A 17766-nucleotide genomic window follows, 5' to 3' on the forward strand; every position below is an offset into this window, starting at 1 on the left:
ATCCTGCCTGCCGGTGGCAGAGGTGGGGTGTGGCCAGTCCTGACACCTGTGCCGATGGTCTCCCACGATTGGGACACAGTATTAACTTGGTGTCCAACGTGAGGGCAGAGAGAGCAAGACCTCACGGAAAGAGCTGTCTCCAGGGTGTGCGGCTGCCCCTGTGAAGTTCGTGGACCGTCAAGTGCCGCCAGCAAAACCGTGCACATTTTGGTTGCTGCGGCTCCTGGTGGGCAGGAAAGTTAACCCGCTCCGTTCCGGTTCCAGACATGAGGGGAACTTTCCCCTGGATAGGGGACCACCTCCGAGACTTTCATTTCCAGGAGTCTTTGGTTTTGCGAATATTCCAGTGGCTGGGAAGGATCCAACTGGGGTACCCTGGGTGTCGGGTGGAGGCACTCCCACAGATTAGGCGAGGCATAGCGTGCAACATTTCCATAATCCCTTTCTCCCTTGCTCCCTTCCTCCTTACCTAGAATCTCAAAATGGTGGAAACCACATGGCTTGTTCCCATCTTGTGGTTCTCCCTCTACTTTCCATAATCCCTTTCTCCCTTGTTCCTTCCCCCGTCCCAAAACCCTCAATTGTGCTCTGGCTTTTCCTCTTCCCATCCTCAAAATACCCTAGCATTGCCCCTGTATCTCCCTCTGCTTCTCCCCCTTATCAAACCACTGCCCCTATCGATGCAAGATGAAATGTCACATTAATGGGGATTGCTGCAACTTAATGGGAATAAATGCTACATCTGTGATAACCAATAACTTAACCAATGAATGGCTAAAATGCTTTTTAGCTCTTAATCTGTGACCTACTGTTTAGGCTCCCATCAATCTCAGGGATTTTTTTTTCCCCACAGCTGAATGGGAAAAAAATATTTTTCTTTTGAAAAGTCTAATTTTACATAGGTAAAAAATTTGCTCTGTTCTTTTTTTCCTCTTTGGGAGTTTTCAAATGATGAAATCCTTCCTCTGTATCCCTCAGCCAAGGGAACAGAAGAGACATGACGCTGATACATATGAGAAGAACAAGGCATTTGGAAGGGTGGGTGCTGCCATCAGCTGCCAAATTGCCTCCCATGGAAAAGCCAAGTCAGTGGGAGGGTTGGAAGCACAGAACATGAAGATAGTGCACTGCTAGAGAAGCTCAAGCTGGCTTCACCCTGATTCAGGGTGTCTTTCAGTTCAAAGGCAAAGTAGTCGGAAGGAAGCAACTTGGTTTTGAGAAGCTCATCACAGACACCAAGAAAAGATGGATGTTTTGAGAATAAATTGCACCATCAATAAGCAAAAGGATTTGTTTTTTAATTTTACACTTAGTTTTACAGAATTTTCAGACAAGCAGCTCAGTACTTATATATCAGTATTTCAAATTACATGGACATTGACTTCCCAGAAAGTCAATGCTGGAAACTCACTGATGTGTTCAGCAGCAGGGCTGCTGAGCATCCCTGCAGTGAAGACTTGTTCAACAACTGGCCTCAGACTCTTGAGACCCTATAGACAACCGGATACTGAAATCTGCTAAAATAAAGCAACTTTAGGCAAAAATAATTGCTTTAGTTGCAAAGTTTGAGATGTCACCTGCAATTCAGTTTCAAAAGAGTAGAAATCTTTTCAAAACCCTGTTCTGGCTTGGCCCTGACAGATTGAAAGTGAAGCCAAGAGTGGGGTTACCCTTTGCACAGGGCATGACATCACTGACTACAACAGTAAGTCACAGGAAAGGAAGCAAACCCACCCAGTCAGGTTTCATGTAACTTTTTATTAAAATATAACTTACAAATAACACATCTTACAAAATTACAGAGTCCAATTGTAATTCCTGAATTTTACAGCTCAGCATTAATATTGCCATATATTTACAAATGGCATAAAACAAGTACATTGGGATCTTTAATACAAAATAAACTTGTTTGATGGAACAAACTATTTCATATATCTATACAGAAAGGAATTTTTTCCAAACAAGAGCTACAATTAAAACTAGCCACTACCTTAAACTAACTACTAACTAAATCTTCAAAACATAGGAATGGCTTCACATTAAACTAATCCATGAGAAATAGAGCTAACATATGTTACTATATATTACTACTATATTTTGTAATATTATTTATGTTAGTTATATTATATTGTATTGTATTGTATAGTATTATAAACATATATTGCCACTACATTGCATTAATATTGTATAATAACATATATTAGAAGAAAGGTCTATGTGATTGTCTATTAGAAGAAAGGTCTATTGCAGCTGGTTCCGTATTTTAACATTAAACAGTTGCAGCACTGGAAAACCCATAATAAAAGTTCATATTTAAAATTTTCAGTTTCCTTTAGGAATCCAGGTGAGCTCTTTTCTTTGGCGATGTCTCATCATCTTCATCATCAGGATAACCAAATACTTCAAATAGACCTCTCTGATAATTAGAAAAAGGTAATAAAATGAAATTCCCACATTGAAAAAATATACGCTGCACATCTGTTTTACCCCCAAGTCTTAAGAGTGAGCAATAAAATTCTTGCCACAGTTTTCTGTAGCTGCTCAGAAGCTAAGATTCAAATAATTCTCAGCTGTAAAAGGCACAAAAGAGGTATCACTTCCTGCATTTTGTCTGCTTAAAAACACTTATAAATTCCCTGGTGGGCGATAGATTCCAAAAAAAGGCAATCTTATCTGTATATCACACACACAGGGCACCAGCTGGGCAGGGAAGAAAGTCAAGGAGTAACAGTTCAATCATGCAGAAGAGGCAAAATTAACCTGTGCCCACCAGATTAACAACAGACCCCAGTCCCACCTTATCCTCCTTGAACCTTACCCCAACCTAGTCAGGGTTTCACTCTTAGTGAAACTAGTCAGAGATTTGGGTGAATTTGTCCCTAACTAAGGTACCCTGTACAAGGATATTGCTGACTGTTCCAATTACACCCAGTAAAGCTCCACGATGCTGCTCTACTGTTCTATGTGAGGACAGGAGCTTCCATAAAAATTCTCTCCTACCTTGGGGGCTGTCACCACTCTTGTCAGGGTTGTATATGTTGGATAGGAACCATTGGAGCTTGCTGGTGATGTTGGAGCTGCCTTCTCTTCACCTTCACTGAACTGCACATCTTCATCCACCTGTGAGACTGCTGCTTCTTTTACAAATGTCTCACCAGGCAATATGAAGGAGACACTGCAAGAGACATAGGACAAGTGATTGAAGTTTTGCCTGATGTTTCAGACTCAGACAGGTCATAAATGGCTTCCAAAGCTTTAGAATTAATTGACTTGGAGAAGGCAATCCAGCTCCAGCCCTGATTCTACCCGCACCAGAAGCTTCACAAATATCCAGGCAGACTGATAATGAGGCAGACTGAATCCTGACTCAGAAGAACAAAGCAAGATTATGCTCTTCATAAAGCTGAGAGTTTTCTGAACAGAACATTTAATCTACTGACCACATCAGCTCTTCTCAAAGAAAGGTAGATGGAGGTTTACTCTAACTCGAGGAGTTTTCAGCAAGAATGAAATCCAACCCCAATCCCAGCCACCTGCCTCTGCTGCTCTTTGGGAAATTAAAAACTAACCAGCAGGCCTGCAGAATGGCAGTCACTGGCAGCTTCATAAGACAGAAACTGGGCCATACCTGTTCAGTTTCTCATTTTGCTGGTATTTTTCTTGCTCATATTTTGTCTTCAGTTCCTGGAATGTGTGAATGTATTTGACAGATTCCAGTGCATCAGAGAAGTTCTCAACTATATGTGCAATAAGGAACTGAATATTCTCCTGAATAAGAACAATACAGGGTTTCAGTCTCAAATGTTCACATACAGAAAGTCAGAAAGCTTTTAACTTTTTATTTTGGAAAGTAACCGCTTCCTTGTCCAGAACCAAAATATTGTTATCAAGAGCAAACAGGAAGCAATCAGATTTATTCTTAGGAAAAAAGCTGAGATCTAGAAAGAATTATTAAACTTCCCTTAGAAATAGACGATAGACTCAGCAATGTCCCAGTTCCATTTGTGACTCTTCTAGCAAAACAGGATGTTTGCTATCTTGGAAAAGTCTGCCTTTTGCCTCTTGCCCTGCGAGGTCCTGGACGTGTTGGTGCTAAGGCTGCTGGTGAACTCACCTTTCGGATGAATTCAAACAGCTCCATCGAAGCAGACTTGAGCAGGTTGCACTTATTCCTGTTGTCCAACACAGCATTTACAACTGGTTCAAACAGGTTTCCCAGAGTGATGTAATGGTTATAAAGTTCATCTTTCAGACCAATTATCCTCCTCATAAAGCGAAGAGCACCTGTGTGAAGAAAGACATTCAAGCATTCAACAACCACATGCCAGGCTCTCACCTTATTGTGGAAGAATTGAAAAACCTGGTGTTACCCCAAGAGGAAGATGCACCCCAAAGTGCAGAAGCAGATTTGTTGACTGGTTACCTTTTCAGGAACCATGGATTTCTTTCTCAAGTCCAGCAGCAATGCATTCCAGCATGCATAAAGTTCAACTATTAACTCCCCACTGTGCTTTTGTCCTTGTTCCCCTCCCAGAACAAGCCCTAAGTCTTTAAAGACCTTGGTGCACAGAATTTCATTCACTCTCCACAAGGAGAACCAGATTTAGGACATTATTAAGAAAGGACAAAATTTCCACTGAAATCTGATTACAAAGGATCCTGTCATGAAGATTTGAAAGGATCTCTGTAGAGATTTGAAGATTTGAAAGGAGACAACAATCCTCTTCCCACAAGAAACTGCATTGGTCTGTGCTTACTAACAGCTGCTACCTCATTTTTTTCCAAATTACCTAAATTACTTAATTGTAGTCTGTAAAACCCAGCAAATGAACAGGAATTCTGAGTTCAAGTGTACATTGGTACTGGTACACCTTCCACACAGGACACACAAAGCCTTGAAAAAGGAAATCATGACAGTTCTGTACTCACACAAGGCCAGAAATTTGTGTTTGGATTTCATCAAGACCAGTGTTCTTCTTAGGAGATCTTTCTTGATAATGAAAATCTTCATGTGATACTTGTGCCGTTCCACACAAAAAGACAACAGCTCCAAAACTGAGGCAAGTATTTCTGCTGTTTGATAATTATCTACAAGAAAAAGTAATGCCATAAGTTGTACAAAAAAATAAATAATGTACTATCAAAGTACACTGAGCTCAGTTGCTATTGCAGTCCCTGACATATTTTTAGTGGACTTTTTGTTTTACTGGATTGCTTTGGGAAGCAGGACACTGAGTCAGAGCAAAACAACAAACACAACTGTGGCTTTTTTGCCTTTACAGTAAATATTCTTTAAAATTAGACTAGTAAAACTATGGCATTATTCTCAATATACATGAAGGAAGCGCATCTTTACAAAGTAGACCATCAAGCTATATCAGCATTCACAGCTTCAGGAAAGGGCTATGAAAAGTCCTGCCCCCAGAATCCCTGTCCCTGGAGGAACAGCAGCTTGCAGGCAGGCATCACAGGTCTATGGCTGTTACCGGGACTGTAAGGCCCTTCAAAGGGAAAAAAAATTAAATTGTCATTACCTATTTCATACCATTCTTCTGATGTATCAGCCAGAAGCGGCACTGTAAGAACATGGATGTAACGGTCGTAGAAGATATCGAGAAATTCAAATATTTCTAAATTCTAAAACAACAATAACTTCATTAAACACTGGCATTCACATACAACCTTTTAAATTAAAGAGTAGTAACAGAAGAAACATCCTACAAGGAATTCTACTGAGTTCTTTGAATCTGCAGCACTGTCTTCACATGAGATCAATTTCTTTATTTTGGGACAAACTTTTGTTTCTTGTGTCTCCAAACAACCTAGCTATCACTAGAAGAATTCCCAGCATGGATGCAAATATATACTGGAAAAAACATCAGTGACTCAAAGTGCTTGACAAAGTGTACTTAAACCATTCTGAAATGCACGTAGTTTTGCTCAGAAGAACCTGTAAACCATTTTACAGGTATTCTGGTACATAACAATGTATTAAAATCTTTAAGGATTTATCATCCAGATGAGAGAGCTATGGTCAGACAGTGCTATGGCACTGGCATGTGGGATTGTGTGGTTTAATACTGGCTCGATGACCCACATACCTTTCATCAGCAAAATTAGCTTATCTTTTGCTTATTTAAAGTCTCTATCAGACCACACTCCACTCAATTTAAAAAACCCTATAATTTTTTATCCTCTGCCCACAATAACAGCAATAGAGAATATCAGGCTTTTAAGTTTAGCAAGACAGTATCGTGTTTTCTGCCATTCACATTCTCTTACACTAGCTATGGCCAGCATTTTTTCTGGATCAATCAGAGCACACAAAATCTCCATTAACTGATTATGTCCTCCAAACTCAGGGTTTGGACTCCAGATTATCTGCTCAATGACCTCAGTGATGAGTTGGGTATCCTGCAAAAAAACCCAAAGAAAGAAATCACAAAATAATTACTCACAAGAATAGAATGAGTTCCCCACTTCAATTTTTTTAAAATAAGAATTAAAACAAAACACAGAAATTTAGGTTTTATTTTTCTGATTATTTTCCTGTTTGCCCTAGAAATGGTATATTCAACAAACTCCAAACCACTTTTACTTACATTCTCACTCTGCTGGGCCTCTTGCATTACAAATTGTTGGATGGTGGCTGGACTAAATTCTACTAGATAAGACAATATATCGGTAGCAGCAGCTCTAACTTGCAGATCACCCATTCCCTCACAAAGGAAAATAAAAAGATTAATTTGTTAGAGTAAATAAAGTTTGGTACTTATTATCACGTGAAGTTGCAAAGAGGAGACAGTTTAAAAACTGGAGAACATTTTGTTACAAAAAATTTTCATGAGAAACATGATAATATAGTTACAGAAAAACAACAAGGAACCAGGCAAATCCTTTCCCTACTACTTTCCTCCTTTAGAAAGGGCACAAGGCTTTCTGTGTATTTGAGAGCCCTAACTCAGGCTAGAAACATTCACAACATCCTACTTGCTTCAATATCTAAATTTATTGATATTCTATGCCTGCTATCCACAATTTATTAATTTTATACTAAAGGACCAACTGTACAAATCAAGGTGTATCACAGTTTCTGTGCCCATTTACAGGCAACAAGAATCCAAAACTTTCTTTGAGGGATGTGATTTTCTCTGATTAAAAAAAAACAACAATCAAGCTTCCACATGAAAAAGTCTTTTTCACCTTTTGACTACCTTGTCACAGGGACTTCACAGCCCTCAGACTTTTTCATCATGAAGTCTGAAAAGTAAAAATAGTAAGAGCAGTGAAGCCAGGCTACTCCAGAGCAGAACTGTGGGCAGCTTCTGGATTCTGGACATTACCAGAAAACTCCACTCTCAGCAGAGCAATACTCTCCAACCAGGCTTACAAAAAGGTGCTCAGCAGATAAAAATAATAATAAAAAAAAAATTAAAAAAAAAAAAAAAAGAAAAGGCTCCATGGCTGTGGGGTGGGCTTCTCTCACTTTTCTCATTTTATTAAAACCAGTTCTAAGTTTTCACTTACCATTAACATTTCAAGAGTTGGAAGAAATCCCAACTTTGCCAAAGTTTGAAGAAATTCATCTCTTTTCTCAGGTAATGTGAAAGAAAAGGCACAGAATTCCTTGAAAAACTTCATCTGGTGCACAGGAAAAAAAAAAAGTCTTATGTATTTGAGTCAGAAAACTCTCTGAAAGGAGGAAACAGTTACAATTTGTACTGGAGGCTGTACTGCCTCTTAGAAATACTTCTAAGACTGCAGAACTCTAAGGACAGTTTCGCTTTCTACTTCATCCCTCTCATTTAAAGCCTTTGAGGAACCACCAAGACTGCTGACTTACCAATTCACATTGTTGCTCACCAGCAGTAGCTTCATTTGTTAATTGTGCCAAAACTTCAGGCAAAAATTCCTCATCTTTCTGTGGAGCATGCAAAAAGAACACAAATTACACAGGGCCTTTCTGGAAAGTGAAAATATGATCTTTCTAGGATCCCACACTGCCCTTATTTTTTATCACAAAGAAGGCAAATACTAGAGTACACATCCAGCAGGATCATTTCCTGCACTTTCAGACCTCCTCCTGTGCAGCTGAAGCATCTCCAGGACACCAGAGCCACAGGTAAAGCTGGGCACAGGGGATGATCCCTAAAGCTGATCCCTAAATTTGTCCCTACAGTGTGATATTTCCTTTCTTTCTCTGCTGTGCCACCCCTATGCTTTGCAGTTCTGCCAAAGCCCACAGACTCCCTGTGGGATTTGCTACACCCACACACACATCAAAAGGACAGAGAAGGACAGTCCTAATTTGTTTCAGACTCCCTCAGAGCACTTTGCACATCAACTTCTAGGGAAGCAACTGGAACACTTCTGATGTAAAAAGTGTTAACCAAGAGAAAGCTTTGGCCCTACTGTATCTGCACCATTCATACTACACTGTGAACATCCCAAGGGGATCAGTTTCCCTCTTTTGGATCCGCAGCATTGCAAAGCACCTTTTCAGTCCATTTCTGTGAGGAGGACTCCATTGCAATTTGGCTGCAGCCACATTCTCCTGAATCTTACTATCAGCAAAACCAGCTCTCCCACATGCAGGCACTCTGCTTTGCCAAGATGGGAAACTTTTGTGACTATTATGTGCTTTTCAGATTCACATCCTCTACTGGTATAAGATATTTAAGGATATATAGGATAACACTACACTTTGTGTTAAGCATTTCATTCTCTACACTCCAAGAAACCCAGGAACATCATAATCTCTCAAGTGTTTTGGCACTTTCTGCCATATCTGTCCACCCATTCCTCTGCACCTCTTTACATGGAAAACAGTGTAATAAATGTCCCTGGAATGAAATACTGGAATTTGCATGTTCCTTAAATACTTATACAAAACCATCTCCAAAGGTTTGTTTGGCAATCAAAGAGAAGGACTTTATTTTGTTACAGACAATAAAAAGTATTAAGATATTCACCTGAAATTTATCATTTTGAAAATACAAAAAATCCAAGGTATCAGAAAAAAGAGAAAGCATTCAAAACATTGTCCTATGATTAACTTACACAGTGTTCACCAGCTTTTAACCATTTCCAAACTATAGCCAGAGGGATCTCTACAGATCCCATCTAAGCCACATTAAAAAACACTTACCTGCAATGCCTGTAAAATCTCCTCTTTGCTGCAGCTGATGAAGGAATTGAGGGTAGAAAGAAAATCCGCTTCAAAATCCGATGGATTAGGCATGATGATGGTGTGAATGTAATGTGCCCTAGACGTCTGGCGGATTTTTTGCCTGAGTTCAGGGTCTCTGATAGGAATAACCTCCTGAAGCTTTGCTGTTTTGGTTAAGAATTCCCTGTGCCGTCCTGGCTGAGCCAAACAAGGATCATATTCAAGGCATCCAACAACACCCAGAATACACTCATCAGAAAACATCACCTCAAACAGAATGGCTTTGTCCAGGTACAAAATTCCTCTCACAATGTCAAACAGAAGATGCAAGCCTTCAGTGTTCTTTACACTCTCACAGACTTGGAAAAGCTGTAGAAGCTTTGGAATATAGCCTTCGTTCTTCAAGGCCAGTGCTAGCTTTTGCTTACGGATGCATGAGAGGCGAACAGAAGTCACTAGGTCTGCAATCTCTCCAAGTCTGTGGAGTTCACAGGTGGGAAGGTCTATCAAATGACTAATTCTACCCATTTCTTTAGGCATTCCTCTTCTGACTCAAGAAGGTCCTGGGTAACTTCCAGAGAATGACACCACTACCCAAAGGGGACAAGAGGGAAGCAAGACAGGAACCCACTCTGCATTGCCCTCCTGATGCTCTGCCCCTCCAACTGCCTCAGGTGTTCTTCAGTCATTGTGATGTCACTTGGATTGGAGCCTGCTGATTGGTCCATCCCTCTAACTGCCAGACTCCAGAATGTTGGGTTCATGACTGTCCAGGGTCACGGCAAGTGACCAGTGGCTGTTGTCTGTTGTTGACCTTTTAGAACCTCTAGAGCCCCTTCCAGTACCTGCTAGGGGCCTATAAAAAGGCTGGAGGGCAGCCTTCTTACAGGCTCTTAGAGCCTCTTTCCAAGCGCACGGAAGAGGGGAAGAGGGGTAACAGCCTTAAGGTGTTTCTACTGGATATTAGGAAGAAATGCTGGACAATAAGAGTGGTGAGGCATTGGCAAAGGTTGGCCAGAGAGGTTGTGGCTGCCCCATCCCTGGAAGTGTTGAAGGCCAGGCTTGATGGGGCTTTGACCTACATGGTCTAGTAGAAGATGTCCCTGGGGCATTGGAACCAGATGAGCTTTTAGGTCCCTTCCAAACCTAGCTATGATCAAATTGATATCATGGAAGCAAGCTGGGACACTTCCCCAACTGCACTGCAGCTGAGGGCTATGGGCTTTTCAGAAGCAAGAGGCTAGGAAGTGTTAAGGAAACTTCCCTGTCCAGCCACCCAAGAGCCACTCTGGAGTCACTCTCACATCACCTCATGTGGGACTAAAGGCTTTCGCAGCTGTATCCTCACTCTCACGCAGTCAGACTAGGTTTCCTTACCTGCTTAACCCTGGGTTTCCCGTAGCAGAGTCTCAGATGTCCAGATCCTCAAAACAGTTTAATCATGATTCAGTAACTAAATAACAAAATAACAACTCAAGCTGGCACCTCTGAGGAGGAACCTTGAATAAAGAAACTCCTGTGCTTTTATCCCCTCACTGTATAAGGTCATGAAGGTCTGGGCTCATCAACTCCTACTGTGTCTGAGTCCCCTGGCTGCCCCACAGGTCCCTTTGCCGTTTGTAATGCAAAGGGTAGTTCATGGCCTCTTGCCTTGGGCTTGGGCTCCTGCCCCCCCCAGAGCTCAACCTGCATCTTGTACTGCAGCTGTATCCCGAGTTACCTGCACTGAATGTATTCTTTAACACCTACCTCACCAACATCTACTGAGAAAGGAATACAGCTGGCTGCAAGCAACCAAGGGCACTCCTGGAACGTGTAGAGGACAACTTTCTTATCCAGGTATTAGACGATCCATCCCTGGAAGTGTTGAAGGCCAGGCTGGATGGGGCTCTGAGCAATTATGTCTAGTGAGAAGCATCCCTGCTCATGGCAGAGGGGTTGGAACAGGATAATCTTTAAGGTGCCGTTCCCATGAAAGCCATTCTATGATCCTATGATTTGGAAGAGATATAAAACCAGTAATAACTGTACCTCTTACCCTGTGTTGGCTCTGGAATATATTTTATCTTTCTGTCCAGGCAAAAAGGTAAGGAAAAGCACTGGGAGAATGAGTACACTAATGTTATGAAGACGAGACCCCAGGGTAAGCCTGGGGCCTATGCGGCAAGTCAGAGTTTCAAACTAACAAAACTGTGCTACATGGAGTGTTTCCTTGGACACCAGCTCTGCAGAAAGACCCAGGTGCTCAGCACCCAGGGGTCTTAAAGTCTCTTAAAGTGACAGGGTTGATGCCCTCTCAATCAGTTGGTCCATAAGATGGTGCATTTCTGGACAATCATTCTAGAGTTCTGAGGCTTCATTGGCTGGTTAGTCTTCCAATCATATTTCATATTAATGTCATCATCTCATGAGGTAGTTTTCAAGAAAATTCCCTCGCCCAGATATCACCACCCCCCCTCTTGCGGGCACACCTTCCTATTACAGCACATTTAACTCCATAACTTATTACTCCATAACTTATTACATAAATTAAGTATAAGAATTTATTACAATAATGAACAATTCATAACCCTACCTACAAAAGCTAACTTTATTTATAGCACTAATAGGCTACAAATACATCTGTAAAGAATGCAGAGAACATATATGAAATAAAGGCAAAAATCAATTCGGCATCAATGGAAAAATGCATCTGAAATAGGCATGGAATGAGTCCCATGGAAAACAACACACAAAATTTTCCGGAGGCCTTTAGAAAACAGTAGACTATATGCAGGAACAAATTGTGATACTTTTTCTGGTCAGAATCACTTTAATATAAAGTTTTTACTGGAAGATGTTGATTTATTTTTAGTAAAATAATCATGGTAGAAATCAGTTTTGAGGAATTTCTTGTTAGAGCTTTATGCTATGTATCTTCTTTTCATAGTTCTGGTACTCTGCTTCCTTTTGCCTTTGAAATACTTTCTAAAAAAAGAGAAAGCAAGTGTAATAAATGAGAGAGATTAGAAGTAAAATGTTTCAAGCCTAGCACATATTTTTAATTTTCATTTTATGAAAATGCTCAGCTCTGGATTTTCACTTCAATTAAAATGTCATAAACCAAGAAAAATATTTCTACCTACTCCATTAAAACATGCAAAATACTTTGTGAAATATGAATTGACGGATATTTGGTCTCCAATGAACCAGAGATCTGTCTTTCCATTTGTGGAGATGGTGGGGAGGAGGAAGTGATGAAAGCATTTCATAAAAAACATCAATTTGAAATGGAAAATAAAGGACTTTTAAAAAGACTGGCTAAAGCTTACAGATATTAGCTATGAAGTGACAATTTTGAAACCTAGTATTAGTCAGCTAGGAATAATTCCCACTTTTTAAAATTCTGGTTTTATAAAGACCAGCTCAGCTCCATTCACAGAGGTGGTGGTGTGCAGGCAGCTGCTCTCACAAGACTGTGGATGATTTTTTGTCTTTAAGTGAGACACAGAAGAACAAGATTTGCAAGTGTGACAAACACTTTTCCCACTAGGCTGTTAATCTGACTGGGTAACTCCTTTATGCAGCACTGCAGACCTGAGGACATTCCCAGGTTGGTGCATCCATGCAAGTTGTGCCTTAGTTCTCCATACATCACAGGGGCAGAAATAATCACACTGCAACACTACAGCATCTTCTTTAGCCTCAAAATGCTGGTGTCTGCTGAAGACCAGCACCAGCTCTGAGAGCCAGAGGCAGGACTTGGGGCACAGAAAGTTCCCAGCTTGTGCTGACAGATGCTTTGCTCACCAACTCCTTTATTAGTTAAAGATGGATTCAGCTGGGACTGTTTGGGCATGGGGTGTGTGGTACAATTTTTGTTGGTTGGTTTATAATGGGTTTACTTATTTCTTGGGTTTTCATTAAAAATCTAGGCATGTTTCACGTTATCAGAGTTGGCTCTTTAGAGTGTCTCAGTCCTGCCCTGCCTAGATATCTAGGGTATCCTTCAGTGACAACCTAATCAATATGTCATTCAGATACGCTTGGCAATTAAGAAGCTCAGATGTCCTTGTCAGAATTAGAGGCACACCCTGAATCCCACTGATTGTCAGTGCATTCTGGGACTTCTTAATGGCTTTGCTGTTCTTTAAAACAATTAAGAGCCTGAAGAACAGATATGCTTTGGAAACAATAAATAAATATGAAGGATTTACACTAGAGGCATGCCCAGATGCCCAAGCATTGGCAAAGACAGTTCCCAACAAGGAACAGCCTGGTCATTACCTGCTCCATGCTGTCTTGGGGTGATTTTATGATGATACTCTATTCCCTAATCATCTGCTCTATGCCCAGAAATTGTTGATGTAGTTTTAAGGTGGTTCTGGGGGTGGAGGTTGAGCACTGGGGCTAAGGTTGAGCCTGGGGGCTCTTGTGCAGGCTTTCATCAAAGCCTCACTCCTGGGCATCCATGGTTCCCTGCAGACAGGCAGACTTTTTTGCTTAGCTAGCTTGGTTTTTGTTAGCTTAGGCACTAAGTGTTTTTTCCTTTCCCTGGCCTTGGAGGCTTTGACAGCAAACCTTCCACAGTTTTTTGTTATTTTTTTTCCTGAACTGTTCAGTTTGGTTTTGGTCTGACATCAGTGAGATGATGGGAGAAGCAGAGGACTAGCAGGGAGCCAAGGAGCTGCTCCATCCTAGCACCAGACCTCAGAAAAGCTGAACTCACAAGAGAAACTACATCAAATACACCAGCTTAATCTACTGTGAGGAGGAGACCAACATCAGAGATTCACCAGGTTCCTATCTGTTTGGTTTTTCTTCCCTGAGCTACTGTGTGAACCTATTGGGTTTTTTCTTCCCTGAGAAGAAGCCAGGTGCCATTTTGTTCCTCCCCACCATATGGTCAGATGTTGTTTTTCTCTTTCCCTGGCATTTTGAGGTTTTCTTTTGTTAGAGTATGAGTGTGTCTATGAGGAGGTATTGTTGTTTAGCTTGGTTTTTAGTTAAAAAAAAAAAATCCATCAGTTACGAAAGTGATTCCCTTAGCAGCTTCCTTTGGATCTGACAAAAATAATCAGTGGCTAGTTTTGAATATTGACACATTATTAATCCACTGAAAAAGTCAGATGTACCTCGTGAATACACATGTAAAGGCGAACAAAGGCCGGGAGGTTCTTTTCTTCTTCCGGCCTTGAACAGGTGACGAAATGCAGTCAGGGCCGGGCCCGCTTGGCTGCAGCCTGCACGGATCGGCAGGGAGGGGCCAGGCCGGGCCGGGCCTCAGCGGCTGCTCGGCAAGGGGAGGGAAGGTCATCGGCCGCTGAGATCCTGACTGCCACCCCTCTCTTCCCCAGCACGGCTGCCAGAAAAAACCCCTCCGCCATGAACAACGCCAGCACCAGATGCCGAGTCATCTGGCCGAGGGGCTGTCCCATCGCCGCAGGAAATCATGCAGCTGAAATCAGAGGCGGCTCTGCAGCCTGTGCAACCCAGCAGGGCCAGGCACCTTCCCGGGGAGCATGCCAGGCTCTGTCCTGGCAGGGCCAGGCCATGCTCTGATGTAGCGCTTGCCAAGCCGGTCCTCTTCCCCCCCTAGCGCGGCAAGACCGGCCTGTGGCTTGGCTGAAATTCTACTACTGCTGAGTTTCACCAGGAACTGCCGGAAATAGGGAGAAGCCATCAGCCCATAGCTGAAATTGAGCACAACAGAAAACAAAAGACCAGCCATGCAGCCAGAGCAGCCGTTGTCCTTCTGGCCCAGGCCCCCTGAGATTCTGACACAGGCACCGCCCTCCCCCACTCTCCTCCCAACGCGGCCTGAAATTTATCACCGTGAGTGCTCGTCAGGGATGATATGACCATCTGCAGGCTCTGAGCAAGATATTAACTCTTTAAATGAGACCTGCAGACCTCAATTCTCTTTCAAGTGAAAGAAAAGGTCAGAGGGAAGACACATAGAGAAACAACATGAAGACACCAAGGTCAGTAAAGAAGGAGTCAAGTCCCATATGGAAGGAGAATGAGGACATGCCTTAGTTTTAGACTGAAATTCTTTTGGTAAGGCCATGGTGATAGACTGTGATACACTAGAATATCCCTTTAATTCATAAAAAAACCCCATGGGGGATGGAGTATTCAAACTGTAGACATGAGCAATGGCATCTGTGCTGAAGCAAGCAAATGTTGAAGCAGCTGTGATCCCATGAGAAGTTTGAAGGGAGAGAGAAGTAAGAGTGAAGACCCTTTGACCCCAGGGAAAGAAGAAAATCTCTCTTCCCAGAGATGAAGATGATCTCAGAGACTGATGAAGAGAACCTTTGCATTTGAACAGCTCATCCTTAAAATAGTACCCCATAAGTTTGACATGGCCTGTGAATGCACCTTTGGGAAGGCTGCATGAGATGGGAGGGGGACTTCACAATTGCAGATTTCCAGGCGGCTGCTATTTGTGGAAATTAAAAGTCACAAAAAAACTTTTTCTTGTGGAGAAGTCTTCATGGCATAGCAAAAGAGACTCCTCTCCCTAAGAAACTGAAGAAAGACAATTTTAGAGGTGGTAAACTGACTGAAAGTCCTAGGTTTTGTCTCTTTATGTTATCAGTAGGAAAGAAAAGACGGTGTGGGGGGGAGGAGAAGTCTTTGACAGGCTTATGCTGATTTCTTACCATTTTTCTTTTAATTCTGTTAAAAAAGTTTTCTTTATACCCTTCAAAGTTTGATCCTGCTTTGCCTTCCTCCTAAACCTTTCTCACAGCAGGAAATGAGTAAATAATTCCAGTGGGTGCACTGATGATTTGGTCAGCACTGAACCTACCACAGGAGGGCAAGGTATGACAATTCAATATCCAGCATTTTTTCACAATTTTTTTCCCATGCCGTGTTGGCACTCTGTTTGTCAATAAACAGTTGGTTTTTTTCACTTTCATCTGCTAGTGTTGATCTGCTTAGTACAATGGTGACATTAGTTTTGCAAATTGCAATCCCCCCCCCCTTTTTTTTTTTTTTTGTTTTTTGCTAGCATTTAACCCTTAAAACACTCTTTAAATCCACATTACCACAACCCAGAGTGGAGATCCTGGTCTATATATACCTCCAGAAATTTGGAGTCTCTGTCTGCAATTCACACAAAGTGGAGGAGCTACAGGCTTATCAGCAGTCCATAGGAAATGCTAACTGTGGAGAGGCATTAGAAAACACCTCTCCTTCTCAAGAAGGAGAGCTTCGGTGCCTGACCTCAGTGCCCTGATCTCTGGAGGATGTAAGACCCCAAACCTTACCCTGAGAGTGAAACAAGAACTGGAGTTAAGATTTTCAGCAGCCCTGGCATTTTCCACTCTGGCAAAGAACTTTCAGTTCTACTTATGGAAAAAGATATACTTTACTCAAGCATGGGTTGCAATTTAAAAGGTACTTCAGCACCCAGCAGTCCAGCTGCAAGACATTGTCTGATCTTTCCATTCCCAGGTACCTGTTTAATGTCACAGTCTGTTCTGTCGAAAATCATGGTGCTATTGTCTTCTGGGACATCAGGGCCTATTCCATCCAGCAGACTTTAATGTGTAATCAGAGGGTTAAAGTGGCTTCTCCAGAATCCATTCCCTAGTTCTTGCATGTCCTAATAGTCGTGGAACTCTTCACTGGTGGAAACCAAAAGTACTGTAGAGAATACATTGTTAAAGGAGTTGATAAAAAGGTCATTGTTAAAAGAGTTAATATAAAGTTCCAATGTTAGTTAATGTTCTATAGTTATGTAAATCCCCCTTAGTTGTTTATTGAATATTCTGTAGTTGTATTGTTTGTTAGATGTTTTGCTTGTTAGATGTTTTGTAGTTATGTGAATCCCCCTTACCGTTGGGTATTTCCCCCGCTGCTCCCACTGTTATCTAAAATGGCAAACCACCCGAGACCATAAAGAAGAAGATTATGTCACCTAATAAGCAAATATGAAACTCCTATAATACTTAGCAGAAAAGGTTACCTAGCAAAAACCCCTAGAATAACGAACCACCATGCAAATAAAGAATTAAACTAACACCTCTGACCAGAGAAAACATCAGACAACATTAAGACCCTGGTCAGAACTTTTCACCTTCATCACTCTAACCAGAGCGAGCCAAGAGGAGTATAAAGACTATGAACCTGAAACCAAATGGCATCTACTGAGAGACTCTCATGAGGAGAGAAGACCCAGCTCCGCTGGACAGAGCTGACATCCTCCTCCTCCACGCTATCTTGGGAGCAGCAGTGGTGTGCAAACACCCCCATGGGTCCCCTACCTAGACTGTTTCCAATAAAGCTGAAATCACTAGAGCTGGTCATATGCCATTCATAACAGTCTTGGGGACTTGTCCAGGATAGGCCACACCCAAAGAACACACTGATATAAACAACATAGAAATGTGCCACTAAAAAAAAAGTTAGACTCTAAGGTCAGCTTTAGCTGAGCAGAGGATATTCTAGCTATTCAGTGGATGAGTACTAATGTAATTTTTTTCTTGATCCTCTGCAGCTAGGTATCAAGCAGGGCTGCAGTAAGTATATATTCATTGTGTGCTTATAAGTCAGAAAAAGATTTTTTTCTAATTGAAATATTTTAAATGTGTTTTGAAACCAAA

The 17766-nt window shown here is 41.7% G+C and overlaps 1 protein-coding gene across 1 annotated transcript; it reads right to left on the reverse strand.

Annotated features, from left to right (window-relative positions):
- Positions 1–2332: 2332 nt before the first annotated feature.
- Positions 2333–13444, reverse strand: LOC118685689 (serine/threonine-protein phosphatase 4 regulatory subunit 3B-like). The gene is given in 13 exon segments (XM_036381339.1): positions 2333–2416; positions 3001–3175; positions 3629–3768; positions 4115–4284; positions 4930–5088; positions 5535–5637; positions 6283–6414; positions 6603–6719; positions 7528–7641; positions 7844–7921; positions 9149–9705; positions 9708–9759; positions 13436–13444. Coding segments are annotated over 13 exon segments (1890 nt in total).
- Positions 13445–17766: the final 4322 nt, after the last annotated feature.

The sequence above is a fragment of the Molothrus ater genome, chromosome 3, assembly GCF_012460135.2.
Source record: "Molothrus ater isolate BHLD 08-10-18 breed brown headed cowbird chromosome 3, BPBGC_Mater_1.1, whole genome shotgun sequence".
Lineage (NCBI taxonomy): Eukaryota > Metazoa > Chordata > Aves > Passeriformes > Icteridae > Molothrus > Molothrus ater.